Source organism: Lissotriton helveticus, chromosome 1_1 (genome assembly GCF_964261635.1).
Source record: "Lissotriton helveticus chromosome 1_1, aLisHel1.1, whole genome shotgun sequence".
In the NCBI taxonomy this organism is placed as follows: Eukaryota; Metazoa; Chordata; class Amphibia; order Caudata; family Salamandridae; genus Lissotriton; species Lissotriton helveticus.
This window is the reverse complement of record NC_136057.1, coordinates 287,858,053-287,879,692: the sequence shown is the minus strand read 5'-3', so window position 1 is coordinate 287,879,692 and position 21,640 is coordinate 287,858,053. Positions and strand designations below refer to the sequence as shown.

Here is a 21,640-nt window from a genome sequence, read left to right as displayed (position 1 = left end):
GCAGGGTCAGACTGATTTGCATAGGGCCATGTCTGAACTGGGGTGGCAGAGTGGGCTAAAGAACGGTGATGGATTAAACCCAGATCTGTTGACTGGGTGTGAGTGTTTGATTGGTTCAGAGGCTCCGTCCATCACCACCCCCTTTTGTACCACTTTGTTTGCCATAAGTTGGCAGGGTATGCTCAGACGTGAGTCCCTTGCTCACTTTGCCACTGGATTCAAGCAAGTCTGGCTGAAGACGGCTGAAATGCCAGAAACTGGTCCTAGGAAGCTTGTTTCTGGTCCAGGGAAGGCATGGCTTGGCAGTTCAGGCTGGACTGTTCCCATGAGGCACAGGGTCAGACTGATTTGCATATAGCCATGTCTGAACTGGGGTGGCAGAGTGGGCTAAAGAACGGTGATGGATCAAACCCAGATCTTTTGACTGGGTGTGAGTGTTTGATTGGTTCAGATGCTCCGTTCATCACCACCCCCTTTTGTACCGCTTTGGTCACCACAAGTGTGACAGGGTATTCTCAGACGTGAGTCCCTTGCTCACTTTGCCAATGGATTCAAGCAAGCCGGGCTGAAGACGGCTGTAATGCCAGGAACCGGTTCTCGGAAGCTTGTTTCCGGTCCAGGGAAGGCATGGCTTGGCAGTTCGGGCTGGACTGTTCCCATGAGGCACAGGGTCAGACTGATTTGCATATAGCCATGTCTGAACTGGGGTGGCAGAGTGGGCTAAAGAACGGTGATGGATCAAACCCAGATCTTTTGACTGGGTGTGAGTGTTTGATTGGTTTAGATGCTCCGTTCATCACCACCCCGTTTTGTACCGCTTTGGTCACCACAAGTGTGACAGGGTATGCTCAGACGTGAGTCCGTTGCTCACTTTGCCACTGGATTCAAGCAAGCCGGGCTGAAGATGGCTGTAATGCCAGAAACCGGTCCTCGGAAGCTTGTTTCCGGTCCAGGGAAGGCATGGCTGGGCAGTTCGGGCTCGACTGTTCCCATGAGGCACAGGGTCAGACTGATTTGCATATAGCCATGTCTGAACTGGGGTGGCAGAGTGGGCTAAAGAACGGTGATGGATCAAACCCAGATCTGTTGACTGGGTGTGAGTGTTTGATTGGTTCAGATGCTCCGTTCATCACCACCCCCTTTTGTACCGCTTTGGTCACCACAAGTGTGACAGGGTATGCTCAGACGTGAGTCCCTTGCTCCCTTTGCCACTGGATTCAAGCAAGCCGGGCTGAAGACGGCTGTAATGCCAGAAACCGGTCCTCGGAAGCTTGTTTGCGGTCCAGGGAAGGCATGGCTTGGCAGTTCGGGCTGGACTGTTCCCGTGAGGCACAGGGTCAGACTGATTTGCATATAGCCATGTCTGAACTGGGGTGGCAGAGTGGGCTAAAGAACGGTGATGGATCAAACCCAGATCTTTTGACTGGGTGTGAGTGTTTGATTGGTTTAGATGCTCCGTTCATCACCACCCCGTTTTGTACCGCTTTGGTCACCACAAGTGTGACAGGGTATGCTCAGACGTGAGTCCGTTGCTCACTTTGCCACTGGATTCAAGCAAGCCGGGCTGAAGATGGCTGTAATGCCAGAAACTGGTCCTCGGAAGCTTGTTTCCGGTCCAGGGAAGGCATGGCTGGGCAGTTCGGGCTCGACTGTTCCCATGAGGCACAGGGTCAGACTGATTTGCATATAGCCATGTCTGAACTGGGGTGGCAGAGTGGGCTAAAGAACGGTGATGGATCAAACCCAGATCTTTTGACTGGGTGTGAGTGTTTTATTGGTTCAGATGCTCCGTTCATCACCACCCCCTTTTGTACCGCTTTGGTCACCACAAGTGTGACAGGGTATGCTCAGACGTGAGTCCCTTGCTCACTTTGCCACTGGGTTCAAGCAAGCCGGGCTGAAGACGGCTGTAATGCCAGAAACCGGCCCTCTGAAGCTTGTTTCCGGTCCAGGGAAGGCATGGCTTGGCAGTTCGGGCTGGACTGTTCCCATGAGGCACAGGGTCAGACTGATTTGCATATAGCCATGTCTGAACTGGGGTGGCAGAGTGGGCTAAAGAACGTGATGGATCAAACCCAGATCTTTTGACTGGGTGTGAGTGTTTGATTGGTTCAGATGCTCCGTTCATCACCACCCCCTTTTGTACCGCTTTGGTCACCACAAGTGTGACAGGGTATGCTCAGACGTGAGTCCCTTGCTCACTTTGCCACTGGGTTCAAGCAAGCCGGGCTGAAGACGGCTGTAATGCCAGAAACCGGCCCTCTGAAGCTTGTTTCCGGTCCAGGGAAGGCATGGCTTGGCAGTTCGGGCTGGACTGTTCCCATGAGGCACAGGGTCAGACTGATTTGCATATAGCCATGTCTGAACTGGGGTGGCAGAGTGGGCTAAAGAACGTGATGGATCAAACCCAGATCTTTTGACTGGGTGTGAGTGTTTGATTGGTTCAGATGCTCCGTTCATCACCACCCCCTTTTGTACCGCTTTGGTCACCACAAGTGTGACAGGGTATGCTCAGACGTGAGTCCCTTGCTCACTTTGCCACTGGATTCAAGCAAGCCGGGCTGAAGACGGCTGTAATGCCAGAAACCGGTCCTCGGAAGCTTGTTTGCGGTCCAGGGAAGGCATGGCTTGGCAGTTCGGGCTGGACTGTTCCCATGAGGCACAGGGTCAGACTGATTTGCATATAGCCATGTCTGAACTGGGGTGGCAGAGTGCACTAAAGAACAGTGATGGATCAAACCCAGATCTTTTGACTGGGTGTGAGCGTTTGATTGGTTCAGATGCTCCGTTCATCACCACCCCCTTTTGTACCGACAGCACTACCAAACTCCATCCTATGGCTGTGATGGATTTGGAATGGGGAGGTGTGAGAGGCCATATGAAGGTAGCTGTGTCAAAGGTGCTCCCAGTCCACTGTTTACTGGGCAATGATCGTGAAGCCTCTGTTTGGTCAGAGGTGGATAGAGGACTCCATATGAAAATATTGGAGCTCCCTGAGTGGGTATGTGCTGTGACTAAGTTACAGACTAGCCAGAGGGGAGGTGTTGGACACTTGGACCCTGGAACAAAGGGCCAAGCATCCAAAGACATGGGTACTGGGCCTGATGAGCCAGCCCAGGAAACTCCAGAGGTGCAGGAAGAATCTAACCAGGATGAGGAGGATCTGGCCTCTGAGAGAGGGACTCCATCCCTGCAAGAGCTGTCAGATTTGGCAGGACTGACAGGAGCAGATTGAGCCCCCAGAGAGGAGTTCAGACAGGGACAGCGTGACTGTCCCACTCTTGAGGGCGTGAGGCGGATTGCTTCCAAGCAAGAGGAGGGGGATGACAGTGGGTTTCACAAACTCTACTGGGAAAGATTGATTGTTTTATACTGAGGCCAAAAACCTCAAGGAGGGGGCCACCAGGAGGTTGGTGGTGCCCCAGAAGTACAGATAGTTCATCCTGACTTAGGGTCATGATATCCCCTTGGCTGGACATTTGGGACAGACAAAGACATGGAACCTGTTTGTGAACCATTTCTACTGGCCTCATCAGTCTTAAAAGGTAAAGGAGTTGTGTAGCTCCTGTGTCACCTGTCAGGCCAGTGGCAAGGCAGGGCGCCTGACAAAGACTCCCTAATAACACTGCTAGTGGTTGGGGTTCCTTTTGAAAGGGTGGGGATGGACATTGTTGGTCCCCTGTGCCCACCTGCTGCATCAGGGAATAGGTATATCTTAGTGGTAGTTGACCATGCCACTAAGTACCCTGAAGCCATACCTCTTAGAACCATTGATGCTCCTGCAGTGGCTAGAGTACTCCTTGGTGTGTTCACCAGAGTGGGGTTTCCAAAAGAGGTGGTGTCAGATAGGGGCTCAAACTTCCTGTCCAGCAATCTGATTGCTATGTGGGATGAGTGTGGTGTCAGCTACAAGTTCACCACCCTCTGTCACCCACAAGCAAATGGTCTTGTTGAGAGAGTCAACAAAACCCTGAAGGGCATGAAAAATGGCTTGTCAGAGAAACTCAGGAGAAGATGGTATCTTCTCCTCCCATGCTTACTGTTTGCCTACAGGGAGGAGCAACAGAAAGGGGTTGGTTTCAGTCCCTTTGAGTTGGTGTTTGGACACCCTATGAGGGGGCCATTGAGCCTGCAGAGAGAGTCTTTAGAGAAGCCTCTTACAGAAGCTAAGGACTGTGTCTTTACTATGTGCTAGGCCTGAGATCTAGAATGGTACTCATGAAGCACCGGTATGATCAAAAGGCTACTATGCCTGCGTATACTTCAGGACAATTGGTGTGGGTGTTCGAGCCTGTGGCTCCCAGGGCCCTCCATGACAAGTGGAGTGGGCCCTATTCAATCTTAGAAAAGAAGGGTGAGGTTACCTATTCGGCTGACATTGGCACCCGAGGAACCCTCGTAGGGTCCTGCATGTGATCAGATTGAAACCCTACCATGACAGGGCAGACATGACCATGTTACTGGTCACTGATGAGGGTGTGGAGGAGGAGGAGGAGCCTGTGCCCGACCTCCTCTCCACTAATTTGCAAGATGTGTCAGTGGAGGGAGTTGTGCTCTCTCCCAAATTGACAGACCAGCAGCACAGAGACTGAAAGCAAGTGCTAACACAGTTTGCTGATCTGCTATCTTTGACCCCAGGCATCACTGAGTGGTGTGTGCACCACATTGACACTGGTGACAGCTTACCTGTCAAACATAAACTGTACAGTTTGTCTGACCAATGCAGAGCTAGCATTAAAGCTGAGGTTGCTAAGATGCTGGAATTGGGGGTAATTGAACCGTCTGAGAGTCCATGGGCCAGTCCAGTGGTGCTGGTACCTACCCCTACTCCTCAGGGGGGACCCAAGGAGTTAAGGTTCTGTGTGGACTACAGAGGATTGAATGCAGTTACCAAGACTGACGCTCACCCTTTACCTAGAGCTCATTGATAGGTTAGGGGCTGCTAAGTACCTGAGTATGTTTGATTTGACTTGAGGTTACTGGCAGATTGCCCTCACTGATGGAGCAAAGGAGGGGTCAGAATTCTCCACACCAGAGGGACATTATCAGTTCAAGGTAATGCAATTGGCTTAAAGAATGCACCTGCCACCTTCCAAAGGTTTGTGAAATGGGTCCTGTCTGGGTTGGAACAGTTCGGTGCAGCTTACCTGGATGATATAGCTGTGTACAGTTCTACCTGGGGTGATCACTTAAGCCACCTAAGGGAAGTGCTTCAGGTCATGCAGCAGGCAGGCCTGACTATTAAGGCAAGCAAGTGCCAAATAGGGCAGAGTTCTGTGGTGTACCTGGGCCACTCGGTAGGTGGGGGCCATGTACAGCCTCTCCAAGCTAAAATCCAAACTATATTGGATTGTAAAAAATAATTGTACTTCTGAAGCTTATAAAGCGCATGGTTACACTTACCAGTGTGTCCCCGCGCTGAATAAACCGCTGAGGAACCCGTCCTGGTCTGTTCCTGTGAGGTGCCCAACTCCTGGGCACCCCACTGATGAAGCCAGGCATCCTTAGTGATTAGGGCCGGTGTGGAGACTAAGCAAGCTATTGCCCAGAGTTGCAGCGTGGGACCCCATGATTAGAGTAGGCACCGTGCCGAGAATTATCGGGTCCGCGGACATTTGAGCTCAAGACCCTGCCGCGACGGGATTGAACCCTGGTCCCGGGCCAGACCTCTGCATCAGGGTCTGCCGCTCTAATCAGTGAGCCACACTCCTCCACTTGGATTGGACAGCTCCTGTTACCCAGACTCAGGTCAGAGCATTCCTCAGACTGACAGGGTACTATAGAAGGTTTGTTCAAAATTATGGGACAATTGTGGGGCCCCTAACAGAACTCACTTCTAAAAGGAGGCCCAAGCAGGTGATTTGAACCCCAGAGTGTCAGAAGGCTTTTGACATTCTGAAAGCTGCCATGTGTTCAGCACCAGTGCTACTAGCCCTTGACTACCCAATGGTATTTGTGGTTCAGACAGATGTTTCAGAGCAATGGATTGGGGCAGTGTTGTCACAGCTAAATAAAGGGGGCCTTGATCAGCCAGTTGCATTTATTAGCAGGAGTCTTCTTCCCAGAGAGCAGAGGTGGAGTGCCATTGAGAGAGGGTCTTTTGCTGTGGTGTTGTCCCTGAAACAGTTGAGACCATATTTGTATGGGACTCACTTTCGTGTTTAAACTGACCAGAGACCTTTTAGATGGCTCATGCAGATGAGAGGGAAGAATCCCAAGCTGTTAAGGTGGTCCATGTCCCTACAGGGAATGGACTTTACAGTGGACACAGACCTGGAGTTGCCCATACAAATGCAGATGGACTTTACAGGTTTTTTCACTTAGCTGAAGAGGACTACCAGGGTGTAGATTAGTAACCCATCACCTTTTGTTTGGAGGGGTGACGGCTATGTTGCAAAGTCATCCTCTGCCCTGGGCACACCTCAACTTTTTGCTGACTGATACTGGTGATAAGTGACTCTGACTGACCCTGAGCTCTGCCTAACCAGGCCCAAGGCCAGGAACTTCAGGAAGAAGTTCAAGAAGTTTTGGAGAGCTTTGGACCAGCTTTGAAAAAAAGCTCCATAGAGGGATCGACTCAACCTGGCCAACCAGTCCGCCTGCCTTCAACCGCGAGGCGGCCAAGCCATCCAGTTTCATCCCGCTAAAAGCTCCATCGCTTCAACTTCCAGAGATTGACCGGGACTAGAGAAAATCTGAAGCCGACGAACCTTCACCGGATCCGGCTACATGAGGAGCATCGAGAGACTCCTGCGAGAAAAAGCTCCATAACAGTTTCTAAGTCCGCTCGTAGAAAAGGTGACCGGGGGCAACCGCGAGAGCCAAGCCGCCTGCCTTCCATCGTGTGTCGGCCTGGATTCCTGGGTTGCCCCGCTGAAGCGATCATGAGAAATGTTCTATGTCCGCTCCGGGGAAGTTGACCACTACCTCATGACAAGTCAAGAAGGCGAACCCTCACCGAAACCGGACTGGCTGGGAGCTTTGAGGGGCCTCGAAGAGAAAAGCACCAGAAAAGTTTCTAAATGTGAAGGTAGAAACTGAGACCGGGACCTGCCGTGAGCCGTTGCCGCTCAGGGCTCCATCGTGCCCTGCCTGAAACTTTGACTTTGGCCCGGTCTATCGTGAACAGGTATCACAATCTGGTGTTATATTTTATTAAATCTTTGAAAATTCATATCTCCGGTTCCCTACATTGGATTTTTTGTCGTTTGGTGTCATTTTAAAGATAAAAATATTTCCTATTTTCATAAATAGGTGTTGTTTTTTTATTATGTGTTGTGTCTTAATTATTTACTTAAATGGTGTTTTTAAATGCTTTACATGCCTGTCTTTGAAGTTAAGCCTGTCTGCTTGCAGCCATGTTACCAAGGGTTGAGCATAGGAATAGTTTTCTGAAACCTATGCTGAGTCCTATCATGTGTTAGTGGCCTTATTGCCAGTGGTAGACATACATTTGCCCCTACCAATAACCCACTTTCCAGCAGGCACAGTAAATGTTTCAGTAATTTGAACCTGAGCTGAACCCCTGGTAGCTATGGCACAGAGCACAAAGATCAACTTCAGAAAATATATAAAGCATTTAGCAGAACCAAAACAGTTAGAAAGTTTCACAACACAACACAATAAAAATTCCACTCCAATTTATAAAAAATGAGAATATGTTAATGAAACAAATGACACCAAAAGGACACCAAAATGACAAAAATCCAAAGACAAGATCCGGAAATGTTTTAATTTTAAAACAAAAATAGTCACAAAAAGCACAATGCACAAACTGTGGGCAACCAGTCTTGCTAGACCAGGACAAGGGTGAGATCTGAGGCCAACCACAATGCAGCGTGGGTCAGATACACAGATTAGGGTGGTCGTGGCTGTAGAGTTCCCTTGGACTTCTTCAAGTAGGTAGAGTCCTCAGTGAGGCGAGGCTGCAGACCTGATCTGATGATGGGAGGAAGGGTCCACATCCTACACAGGAGAACTGGCTCAGGGGCCTTGTTGTATGGTGCTGAACTTAATGCAAACATGCAGATATTATGTCTAGACCCAATGAAACATGGGCGCTCCTGACACAGCATCTGGCAGAATTGCAAACTGATATATCTGACACTCGACCTACAGCTTCTCCAGACCCTACCTCTTACATTAACCAATCATATTCATGTTACTATATTAAATAATGATCTTTGTGATTGGTGCAATTCATGATATTGGTTGGCCAGAGCCGATGCCACTTTTGTTTAAATGTAATTGATGCATTGCGGTAATAACCAATATTGTTCCCTTGATTTGTGTCTGAGTTTATGCTTTGTAATGCATAATGTTTCATACAACAAATTTATGAGCTTGTAAACGTAACACAGCACCTGATGGATTTCTTCTCTCTAAAGAAGTCCTCTGGCCGAGACATTTTTGTGTAGCAGATGTTAATCACTTGACCCTGCCGTGCGTCAGGGCTGCAGACAGAGCTACATCCCATACTGTGGTTTCTTTTATTTCATTGGAGCCTGTCATCTCTTCGACGTCGATGCAGCTTGTGATGTGCTAAACAAGGCCGTCCCCCTGCACTGCTCTTGGTAAACATGTGGGAACAAGCAGCATTAATTCCTTCCTCGGTCTGAGCTCTCACACTGCAGGAAGCGGCGAGCTTCACACTTGTTAACTCCAGAGAGAGCACCAGAGAAGCCATGGAGCTCAACGAAGACCCCTTCATCACCATGAACGACGGAAACCGGATCCCGGTGCTCGGCTTCGGAACCTACGCACCGGAAGACGTAAGTCAACCCCTCTCTCTGCTTGCGCTTCCTTTCTATTCGTGCATCTGCCCAGCACAGCTGACAAGTCGTCTCGTGCCCTGTGACGGCGTCAGCCATCTCTGGCCTGTAGCCCTTGGCACTTTGCAAACTGCATACATGCCAACGTTTTAGAACAGCAAAGTGGGGGATTTTGAAATAAGTGTGTGTGTGGGGGGGGGGGGCGTATTTTCCCTTAAAGGTGGGCGCCAACATAGTATCAGGGAGAGCTCATACTTAGTTATCTTGCATAGCGCCAAGACGCCTCGGCATTAGTGCGCTTTAGAAATACCATCAGTCAGTCAGTCAGAGAGCTGAGCCAAGGGTCAGTCAGACTCGGATCCTAGAGCCCATGCACGAGCGAGCCCTGACAATATTTGCTGTATACATCAAGCAAATCTCATCTAGTCTCTTCTAAATTCATAAAGTGTACTTCTTCAACATGTGGGAGCTCTGGCATTATCAGAGCACATTATAGCACTGCTCTGAGAAGTACTTATTAAAATTGACAGTTGAGTACAATTGGAATTCTGGACGTGCATATTTGAAAGTGTTTTTGTTCGGCATAATGAAGAAAAAAAGGTTTTGGTAAAATAAAACATTTGCCTAACACTGGCGTGATTTATCTACGTTTTCTGGTTTCACTTTGTACAAATCAGCCTGTACATGGGTATCTATTTGTCTTTCTGTATGTTAAGGCTTTGTTTTTACCTCTTTAGTGCAAACGTCTGTAATTTTCAAATATAGCATGAATGAAGGCCGCTAACTGAGCACCAGTTACAATTGACATGACCACGTACATTTTTTTACAGGTGCAGGGACATTAAGGGGCATATGTGCAATATTTTGGCATAATACAGCAAAGCAAGCCTTCTAGCTGTGCTGTCCTACATAAAAAAAATATTTCGTTCCATTAAAACCATAGATTTACACATCACAATACAATAAATTAAAAAGGTTCACAGAAAATTAAAACAAAGCTCGTCTTGAAATACCTCTTCCATAAAGCCGGATATATAGTGCAAATGTGATATCGCAAGGTGTACTGTTAGTGCAAGGCCAGTATAAAAGAGAAACAATGGAATAAACTTATCTCTAGACATCAGTAATGCCAGTGGTGGTTGGGGGGCGTGGCTTGGATGCCGCGCAAGATGGCCGGCTAGGTAAGGAGCTCTGCCGCCTCGATAACCTCACGGAGTATTTTTCCCGATGTAAACGGGACATTACTGAATACCGTCGCCGGATTTGGCTGGCGGAACATTAACAGAATCAGCGGAGTAGCTTTTCACCGCCTGTGGAGCCGTTTTCGCCCCTCTCCGCGATGACTTCTCTGCCCCTCACGGAGCCGCCGCCATTTTGAAGCTCTTCCGACCACCGGAGCCTCTGCTGACAGGAGCTGTCACTTCGCAACGTCTCACTGGGCACCAACGACCTTCCAGACGCCGACTTCGTTTCAGGGGTGAGATTAATATATATTGTGCAAGACGCTTTTCCTGCATTTTCTCTCTCCTCTTCCATGTTAGAGGAAACGTCCCCTCACGCAGTTTTACGGCATTTCACCCCTGACAGCTGGAGGTTTTCCGCCCTAACATGTTCATTGCTCTGAAATACTTTTTCTCCTCAATTTCTTCCTCATGGCGCTTTGACAACAACGTTCTCTGAGACTTTTTGCCTGTTCCTCCTGCGCCTCAGCTACTTCAGAATGCTCCTTCATGTGCATCCATTTTAGTCATCCTCCCATTTTTGGTACTCGTTACCTATCCCACTCTACTTCCCTGTTGCCTTTTCCATTGAGCTACGTCTGGGTGCCCATCCTTTCTTTGGTCATATCTCTGGAACATTTCATATGCACCTTAGTCGTCTCACAGGGAATTGAGACTGTTTTATCGCACGTTCATTTCTTTCTATGGTCAACTTCCGCAAACCTAAACTTGTCTTCACATCATCGGGGAGTACTTCTGGGGCGTCTTCACCTGGTATAGATAGAGCCACTGCATCTGCGAAAATGACGACTCCAAAATCATCATTGGCTCATACTAACACCAGTAAGCCTTCCCCACCCGCCCCGGCGGGCAAGCGCCTCAAGCAAAATTCTCCTACGCCTGAAGACAATCCTTCACATTCTTCTACTGACCAAATCCTAGAAGAACTACGTGCGCTGCGACCATTTATTGAAAAAACAAGTACAGATATGCAGCTCTTAAAGGATAAATGGGAAAATATGGATGCCCGTCTTTCTACTGTTGAGCAGCACCTTCCTGACATTCAGTCCAATACACAACGTACAGACTCTTTAGAAAAAACGGTCCTCTCACTCCAAAAGCATACAGAGGATTTGGAAAATCGAAATAGGAGGAATAACCTTCGTATTTACAATCTGCCGGAAAATCTTGAGGGGGATAATCCAGTGACTTTCTTTACCACTTTCTTGCTGAAACTTCTGGACCTACCACCTTCCACCTCCATTAGTATACAAAGAGCCCATAGACTAGGTGCCAGAACGGACTCCTCCTCAAAGCCTCGTGGAGTCATCATTTTATTTCTCAAATATACAGACCTTTTATTGATTCTCTCAGCTGCGAGGAGTAAAAAACAAGTGACTTGGCAAGGGCAACGAGTATATCTATCTCAGGATGTCTCTAGCGTCACGGCTTCCAGACGTAAGGAATTTCTGGCTATGCGTCCCTCTCTGCGCACCTTGGGAGCAAGATATGGCTTGTTTCATCCTTGTACTCTCAGAGTCACCTATCGTGAAAAGTCTTGGTCATTTCAGGAACCTGGAGAATTAAGGAACTTTCTACTTCTGCACAGTGAGGAAGGGATGGACGCCTCCTCTTCTACTTCGAACAGTGGCTGAAATTGGACTTTTATTATCTAACTTGTTTGTCCTCCTAATGGCTTGTCTTTGACTTCATGTATTCTCCTTACTTCTCTTCTCAGTTTTTACACTCTCTTTTCGTATCTCCTTTTTCCTTTATCTATCTCTGGCATCTCCTTTGTATCCCTCTATTTTCTTTCTCTACCTTCTGGACTTCTACTTTTACGTTGGCAAGTTGTGTATGTTAACATTTTTCCCTTTTCTTTCCTCCCCAGACGAATTTGTGTCGGATACTTCCCTCAACACCTTGTCCCATTCCATGTTCCTTTTGTGCGGTCTCGATGTGGCTCTCCTCCTGATCCTGATCCGTCCGTCTTGTAAAGCATCACCACCTCCCCACCTTCCCTATGTGTATTTTTTCTCTTTCAGGTATGTTTAATACAGTCATCCTTCTGGATTTGTACTGTCTTCTATGCATTCTCTCTTTTCTTCCTTCTTCCTTCCCCACTGATCTGCCTTTCCTTTTCCCGCCCTTCTCCTCCTCCCGTTTCCTTTTTCTTCTCCCTTTTCTACCTGTTCTTCCTTCTTCCTTTTTGAATAGTTTTATGGTTCATACTTCTATACAGTTTGCATTATTACATGTACAGTATGTTTTTGCAATTCTTGATTTAGAACAGTTTAATAAGCTTTCACCTTCAAAGTTGTTTCATGGAATGTGAAAGGATTTAATCACCCTATCAAAAGGCAGAGAGTACTTTCCCACCTTTCCTCTTACAACCCAGATATCGTCCTTATCCAAGAAACTCACCTATCTGACATTGAATCTTTAAAGCTAAAGCGCCTATGGGTTGGAACCGTTTTATTTTCTCCCGCTTCTCAAAAAAAGAATGGAGTAGCCATTTTGATTCATAAGCGACTCCAGTGTAAAGTCGTTCTACAAGAAAAGGATGACGAGGGACGCTGGGTCTTAGCTAAACTACTAATTAACAATATCCCACTTACCATATTCAATGTTTATGGTCCCACAGGTTTTGATTCCTCTTTTTGGCCCTCCATTACAGCCAAATGTATTCAGCATAAAGATGACGCTTTTCTATTAGGTGGAGACTGTAACCAGATCATTGACCCTTTTTTAGACCGTAGATCCTCTGTTCGTTTTTCCCCTCATAGACCACATAAACAATTCCTTGACACTCTTACCCAAACTCACCTGGTAGACTCATGGAGACTCACTCACCCAGATGTTATGGATTTTTCCTTTTTCTCTCCTCCTCACGCTTCTTTCTCCCGCTTAGATTATATCTTTCTCTCCTCATCTCTTTCTCCACACCTTATTTCTTCTTCTATTGAACCGATTGTCATCTCTGACCATGCTCCTATTATTACTGTTTTTGACCTTCTTCCTCCCACTCCTAAATCTTCTCGCTGGCGCTTCAACCCCTCTCTTCTTACTGACCCCCTTTTCTCCTCCTCTTTTCGTTCTTTTGCTTCTGAATTTTTTCATCTTAATTCTACACCTGATACCCCACCTCATATTCTTTGGGATTCCTTCAAGGCCACAGCCCGCGGTTTTATTATTGATTTCGTCTCTAAAAAGAAGAAAAAATTCCTTCAACAACGTAAGCTCACGCTTGCACATATTAAATCTCTGGAACATCAATTCTACACTTCCTCTGATAAGATTATGTCTCCTGAATTGCTTAAGGCTAAGATTGCCTTTAACAAACTTACCACAGACTCTGCCTCCTCTTTTCTTCTCCGCAGCAGCGCGCGATTTTATGGTGGTCGCAATAAGTCAGGTAAATTGTTAGCTAACTATTTAAAGTCTCGTAAGGAACGTACTAATATTGATTCTATTTATTCCCCCTCTAATGTTCTTCTTCACACCAATACAGAAATTTTGGAACAATTCCACGCTTTTTATGAGACTTTGTATACTCCGGAAAACCCTCCCACCCCAGAGCTTATTCAATCCTACTTTGATAACATACCTCGCCCAGATACTTCCCACCTTAATATTTCGGCCGTTGATTCTGATCTTACTATTTCGGAACTATCAACTGCTCTATCCTCCCTCACTAAAGGGAAAACCCCTGGACCTGATGGCTTCCCAGTTGAATTTTACCTACATTTTTCGGACCTTCTTTTACCCAAACTTCTATCTCTCTTTCAGTCTTTTTGTTCTGCTGGATCAGCCCGAGGCTCTTTTCAGGACGCTACCATATGCCTTATCCCCAAAGATGGTAGAGACCCTAAGTTCTGTAAAAATTATCGACCTATATCTCTAGTAAATGTTGATTATAAAATTTTTGCGAAACTGTTAGCTCTTCGCCTTGACCCGCTCCTACCACATCTCATAGGCAAAGAACAATGTGGCTTTGTTAAGGGCCGCTTGACCTCGGATAATTCTAGACTCTTCCTTAATGTTTTAAGTAAAGCCCCTTCACTATCGATTCCCCTTGCAGCCATTTCAGTAGATGCTGAGAAGGCCTTTGACCGGGTCGACTGGTCCTTTCTTCTAGCCTCCTTAAAATGGCACGGCTTTAACCCCAAATTCATATCTTATATTTCTTTGATATATTCTATGCCCAAAGCTTCTGTTCTCGTTAATGGTCAACTTACTTCCCCATTCACACTCCAACGTGGTGTTCGTCAGGGCTGTCCTTTATCACCTCTTTTATTTATTTTGGCGCTTGAACCTTTCCTTACCTCCATACGCAATAATCCATCCATCTCTGGCTTCCCGTACGGTAAACGTCATCTTAAATTGTCTGCATATGCTGATGATATTCTTTTATTTATTTCTGACCCGCTTACCTCAGTCCCTGCATTACTGAACGAATTTCAGAAATTCTCCTTGGTTTCTGGTTACAAAATAAATTCGGACAAAACAGAGATCCTTCCTTTAACCAAACTTTGTCTCCCCCACTATTTCACGGCCACTGGCTTTGCTTGGAATTCTATGAAAATTAAATATCTTGGTGTTCTGTTTTCTAGCTCTATTTCTTCCTCTATTCAACTCAACATGAATGCAGTAATATCTAGAATAGAATCATTACTCACCTCTTGGAATCCACTATTTCTTTCCTGGTGGGGCCGCCTTGACTCCATTAGAATGATGATTGCCCCCATTCTGATTTACTTGTTATCCATGCTCCCACTTCGTATTCCAACCTCTTATTTCCGTCGCATTGATTCTGCGTTGTCCAAATTTCTTTGGAAACAGAAAAAAGCCCGCATATCACTTTTCAACTTACGTAAATCTAAGCTTAATGGTGGTACTAACTTTCCGGACTTTCGCCTCTACCATAAGTCCTTTTCCCTTCGACAGGCTTCCCGCTGGTTATCCCAGGAACCCTCCCCTTTCTCTCCCCTCTGGCTTTCTGTTGAACAGGAATTACTGCTTCCGCACTCTTTCCAAGAAGTAATTCGTTTTACCTCTAAAGCCCCATGCCTTAATCCCCTTTTATTCAAGCATACTTCTTCTCTTCTACGCCCTTTAGTTTCGCATACCTCAGTGACACAGGAATCCTTCCTACTATTGCCTATATGGTACAACTCACTTCTATTAATTAACAACCGACCTATTGCATGGCCCTCATGGAGAGCGAAAGGTATCATTTGGATACGTCATCTTTTTGATGGATCATCCCCTTGCTCATTTCCTGCACTTCGCTCTCAATTTCACTGTCCTCCTTCTTTTGCAAAGAAATTCCCTATCCTTATGGAAACCATTCTAGATCGTTATTACTCTCTCCCCTCTGAAGACCTACCTACCTCATCTTCCTCTCTACTCACTGTCCTTTCCACAACTCCTAAAGCTTCCATCATATACCGATACTTTTCAGCCCCCAATCCAGATCGTCTCAAATCAAAATTAGAATTGTCCTGGGAGACAGACTTACGTTCTTCATGGCCGACTCCTCTCTGGGACAAAATTTGGGCTCGATCCTTGAAGATTTCCCGTACTGCCTCTCTTACTCAATCCCTATTTTTCTTTTACCACAGACTATACCTCTCTCCTCTTTCTATCTCTCGCTTTCATTCTGAGGCGACATCTAATTGTTGGACCTGTAATGCCCCTTCTGCAGATTTTTTCCACCTCTTCTTTCTCTGTCCTTCAACTCGTATTTTCTGGTCTCAGATCTTCTCTCGCCTTTCTCGCATTTTCAACCTCTCTATTCAATTTTCTACTTCTTTAGTATTTCTTGGTAGCCTTTCAGATGACTTAGACCTCCCCCCACATTCTCGTGGTCTTTTTGACCTTATGCTGGCTCTGGCATTACAGCATATTGTCTCTAATTGGAAATCTCTGAACAAATTGTCTCTCAATTGTTGGTGGAATCTTGTATGTCACTCACACAGACTTGATGTGGCCTTTGCCTCCTCCTGTAAACCCTCCCGAAATGTTGAACTTTATTGGCTACCTCTTACTCTCTACCTCGATCAATCCGCTAAACAAAGTTACTCTCCACTATCTTCGGATAATTTCAAGCCCCCCTGAACACATGTACTCTTGCCTGTAGTTTTTTGCATGTTATTTTTCAATCTCATTATTGTAATTATTTAGCTTATTTGACCTCAATCCTACCTCTTCTTCATTCATGTAATTACTCATATGTTGGTTTTTTACTGTACTTTTGAATGCCATTTACTGTATTTCTTATTATTGCCTACCCATCTTCTACGATATAATACCATGTTTTTGCTTTTCTTTTCTCCTCCCTTCCCCTCCCTCCTTCCCTCCCCATAACCTAAAATGCTTTGTTTTTTCCATTGTGATATTGGCTGCTTCTATTTACCTTGTCCCAGCTTATGGTTTTTTTCTCATATATGCTGATATCACCTTATTGTAATACTTATTTTTTTTTCTCTAATAAAGCTTTCAAACATAAAAAAAAAAAAAGTAATGCCAGTGGTGGTTGGCGGTAAATCACATCGGAGGGCGCAAAACACATAAACGATGCACATATTATACACAATACGTAATAATGTAAATATACATATAAAAAATCACATTTACCTTACACTGCCACTCAACGTTCAGCAGCAAGTCCTCTTTGTTCTGCAGCATGTTCCCAGAGCGTGAAGTCCACAGCCAACTCTCTCATCCAATCAAGACGCTGTTCTCATGCTGTTATGCAGCATGAGTGAAGCGTCTTGATTGGCTGGAGCAGGCACGCTCTACTCTCCTAAAGGCACTGTGGGTCTGTGTCTGCTCTTCAACCCAGCTGTGCAAGTCAGCTGGGTTGGTGAGGTTTGAATTATGCATGTCGGTTTGGCGGTAGCAAGGTAGCCTGCCAAACTAACATATGCAATGCAAACTTAGGTGGTCACTCCTCACTGCTGCCAATGATTGGCAGCAGTGACGCACTGGACCCACTCCGCCTTCTCACTCATTTTGCTGGCAGAAAGCGAAAAATAAAATGGTAGGTCTGTGTCTGCTCTTCAACCCAGCTGTCCAAGTCAGCCAGGTTGGAGAGGTTTCAATTACGCACGTCGGTTTGGCGGTGACAAGGTAGCCGGCCAAACTAACATATGCAATGCAAACTTAGGTGGCCACTCCTCACTGCTGCCAATCATTGGCAGCAGTGACGCGCTGGCCCCACCCTGCCCTCTCACTCATTTTGCTGGCAGAAAGTAAAAAATAAAATGGTAATAAAATCATTTTATTGCCATTTTATTTTTTAAGCTGTGGGAGGGCGATGCTCCACCCTCCCATGGAGGAACAGCGGATGAGTAATGCCCCATCTTCTCTTGTTCTACACTGTTGACTTTTATTTTACACTGCCCCGTTCATAGTACCAGACATAAAGTGCAGGTATGACAAGATCAAATTTGCTAAAAATGAAAGAAGACATGTAGATAAAAAATTAACACTCAACTGCCCTCATACTGCAGAATCTGCAATTAACATTTTATCTGACATTCACCTGTTCATAAAACTAGATATGTAGTGCAAATGTGACAGCGTAAGATGTGCTAAAAGTGCAACGGTCACATAAAAGAGAAAAGGGGGAGGGGTAAAACTCATTCCGGGCAACAGTATCTCCCTATATTGTCTTGTTCCACGTTATTGCTTATTGTCTTACACTGCATTTACTATACCAAATATAAAGTGCAGGTGTAACAAAATAAAATGTGTTATAACTGGAGGAAAAAAGACGTCAAGCAAAAAAAAAATTACATTTGCACAACCCCCCTCATTCTGAACTATCTGCAATTAGCCTTTTATCTGACAATGACCCGTCCGCTTTTCCTGTTGGTGCAAATTTCACAGTAAAGAGAAAAAGATAATATTAAGATTCAGAAGCGCCAAAGCAGGATATTTCCTCAATAATGTCCCCTCATGTTCCCTTGGACCTTGCTGTTTCAAAGCCTGTCCTGAAATGGCACTTCCATTATATCTAGAATAAAGTGCTAAAGTCACTGTGCAAAGCAGCTAAAGAGTGCAACAGTGAACATTGGAAACATTGAACGGTGTTGGTGTGGAGCGATTTGTCGTACTTCCTTCACACTGCGGCATCTGAACTTTTATCTGACAACAGCCTATCGGCTTTTATGATACATTTTGTGAAAGCCGCATCCAGTCGGGGACATTAACCTTTTAAACAAGAGAGTAAGGCGTGGCGGCAGGTTGTGATGCCGTTTTGATTAAAAAGGTTGTGCAAGAAAGCCTTATGTTTCAGTCAACAGCTTGGGGCAAGCTGCTACGATATGAGTCAGACTTTCTGTGTGTAGCTGCGAAAGCCTGCCTTTACAACACACAACTTTCCTTGACCATTTTGGCAGGCAACCGGTAGTTTGGCACAGGCCGAAATGCACATAAAGCAACTTGCTGTAATAAAGGAATCTCCATAAAGCAATTAAGTATGATTGCGGGCGGTGTTGTTTATAAGAGTACATGACTGTCCACGCATGGCTTCTCGGGCGCTCACCTGGGGAAGCACAGGCGCCGGTAAAAGCAGCTTACTTTATTGATAAAATGCAAGAAGTACCCACGTAGCTCCTGGAAATAAGTTCAGCACATAGGAGGTTAAAAGTGGTAGAGAAAAACAGCAATTCCGTGGAAAATTGTGCCTCCTAAATGCCTGCGGTGTTCTGATACTGCAACTACCACTCCTTCATCTTGAGAGCAGCTATAAATCAGCTTAAGTCGCTATTGTCGGCCGCAGGAGCAGCGTAGCTAAGCTGCCATTCATATACTTTTTGCTGGCCTGTCAGTCATTAAATTGCACAAAGATTTTTTTCAATAAAATAACATTGGTTATGTTTTGCTGTCTAAGTATGTAATTATGAGGTTTACTTGTTTGAATGCAACAAGGTTTTCTTCAGGTTAAAACTAAGAAGATTTGTGGTTGAAATACAGCTGAGAGCTCTGCCATGTTATATTATATGTCACTGATGCACTCAATACAGGGTACATTAGCTACATTATTTTTGTCTAGTTTACACTCACCAGGTACCTGTAAGGGTAGTTGATTGCAAGTTTTGTTTAATGTAATAAAGATGTGTTATTTAGCTACTGTTCGGTCAGTGGCTAAGCGATCTACACCTAATAGGAAAGCTTTGGTTTAAAAAAAAAGAATAACCCTACTTTTCACCACTTAAGTGAAAGAGTTGGGCATTCTGAAAACTACCCTGTCATTGGCTGGGAGGTCTTGAATTAGACCACTGAAAGGCCCTCTGGTCCATTCGATAGAGTCATAGAACTAATAATGGTTATTTATAAACCGTCGTCTCCAACATCTCAATGCCTCCTTGTTTTTCTCCTTCTTCTTGTTTAGTGTGGAACACTCTACACTCAGTGGGTGGAATGGGCTAATAGCATTAGAGCCCTTCTGCCTTGTGCTACAGGTGGCTGATGTTGGAGTTAGGTGCTATCTGAAAATTCTGGGTTCTGCGAATGCTAATTGAAGAATCCACCAGCAGAATTCCTTCCACTAAGAGATGTGTGGATCAAAATTCCACCACTGAGTTCTCCGAAGTGATCATTTCCATTAGATATCAGAGTATTTTCTATTTCTACCCAACTCTAAAACATACCCACAAATGAAATATACTGGGAAGGGCCTCCCATTCTCTGTTCTTCAATTTCTTTCTCTAGTTTAATCCATACTGTCTCTTCATGATCTTTTAAAGATCTCAAATTCTACACTCTTTGCAATTGTACCTGCTGCATCTTGGTAGAGGTGTACTAGCTCCATTGATTCTGTGCAGCTTAACTAGACAACGTGTCTGTCAGTCTTTTTCAATGCAGGAGGGATAACCGAGCATCATCATAGGTAAGAGTGGTGATGCTCTCCACTCTCCATGCCATTATGTACTCCATCTGTGAAGCAAAGCAGGCTCATACACCTCCTTAAATCTCCAGATAGTTATGGAGGAACAATAAAGGCCTAGCTCAAGAGAGGCAACATAGAGGTGATTTTAGGTACAGAACAAAACAATTATCACAGTAGTCCCTAAGGTGGGACTGTCTAGACAGATTTGTGTGCTTCTGTAAATCCACACCACTTCTTGAAAACTATACACCAATTAGAGCTCCGCATAGGTATAATATACGTCTGCCCCTAAAAGGGAGTCCCAAGAGGTGTATGTCTACCTTGTTTAATTGTATCTCATTTCCCCACTGCTGTTGTTCATCGCCAGTTCTTTCACTGTGTCCAAATTGTAATACGTCCCTGAACAGCCTATGTGGTTAATAACTACATTAGCCAAACCACAATTCCTTCCAGCGAGACAGGTGGCCTATGAGCCTATATGCTTTTACCATTTTTTGGGCTCCCTACCCTGTAAGCAAGCTATTTTTAGAGTTAAATCAGAAAATCCTCTTATTTTTTAAATAGAATGCTAAATACAAAGCATTATTCAAATATAGAATTTCAAAATCTAAAAATATATAAATATTTTTACGATTGAGATCAATTGGTCCTAGCACACAATATACTAGTATACATAAATAGTAATGAAACACCATTCAGTGGTAGCAGTGGAAGCCCTGGCACTGTTCCTTGCCAGTGTAGGAAATTAGGGTATTATTCAGGGGGTAAGTACTCACCTCAAATAATAACCACAATCTATGTCAGGGTAAACCCTTTAAGTCATAGCAAAGCGAAGTTGGACTTACCTTAGAGGCAATGTGTAAAGTATTTATGCAGTACTCAAACAGTAATAGTCAAACCACAATACAAGAACAATCCTAAAAAAATTCAGATAATTGGAACAAATGTGATTAATGAAAGACAGCAAAATGACAGGAACCTTATAAGTAGAATCAGAGTTATGATTTTTTAAAAGACTTTTATTATATAGTCGCACCAAAAAGCATTAAACGCCAACCATGGTCATCTGGTTGAACTTTCCCTTTACATAGGCGCAAGTAAAGGTCGACCCCGATGGAGTGCAGGTTCGATACAATCTGAAGTTTTGCCGTTAGACTAAGTCTCAGAAATGGAAGTAAGATATTGTCAGCAGAGACAGCAGGCTGTGCTCAAAGAGGGTTCCACGTTGTTGGATAGCTACTGAGCAAGGTCATGGTGAACCCACTGACTTTTGTCAGGAAAGCTCCAAGTGGCATAAATTCAAATTTCACAGCTAGAGAAGGTACCTCATTACAGAAAAAGAGGGCAGGTCCAGGTGTCAGCTACATCTGCCTGTGACAGGGTAGGCCTCTTTGAAGTTAAGTCCCTGGGCACAGTCCAGTCCACCAGAGAAACAAAATACCCCCCACAACCGAGGCATTTGTCTCAGCTCTGAGAGCAAGTTCACATCTCCTCAGGGAGGCTATTCGGCTGCTGGATGATAGTTAGTAGTTAATGCAAAATGACTTGTAGAGGTGACAGGCAGGAAAGGACATTTTTTTTAAAGTACCTGTTCTAAAATATTTATTACAAATCTGACTTTAACAATGTATTGGGTTAGTAATAAATATTTTAAAAAGTCTAATAATTAATTCTGCAGCCGCTTCCTAAGGACAGATTGCCATATTAGATTTAATATTGTATCCTAATGATTTCCTATGGCACAGTTA

At 45.1% G+C, this 21,640-nt stretch overlaps 1 protein-coding gene across 1 annotated transcript in view; it reads left to right on the top strand.

The window, feature by feature from the left end:
* Positions 1-8,594: 8,594 nt before the first annotated feature.
* LOC144797112 (estradiol 17 beta-dehydrogenase 5-like) overlaps positions 8,595-21,640 on the top strand; it is a 170,969-nt gene continuing 157,923 nt past the window's right edge. Inside the window, exon 1 of the mRNA XM_078668210.1 lies at positions 8,595-8,771. Coding sequence (XP_078524336.1) covers positions 8,685-8,771 — 87 coding nt within the window. The 5' untranslated portion in view covers positions 8,595-8,684. The remainder of the gene's footprint in view (positions 8,772-21,640) is intronic.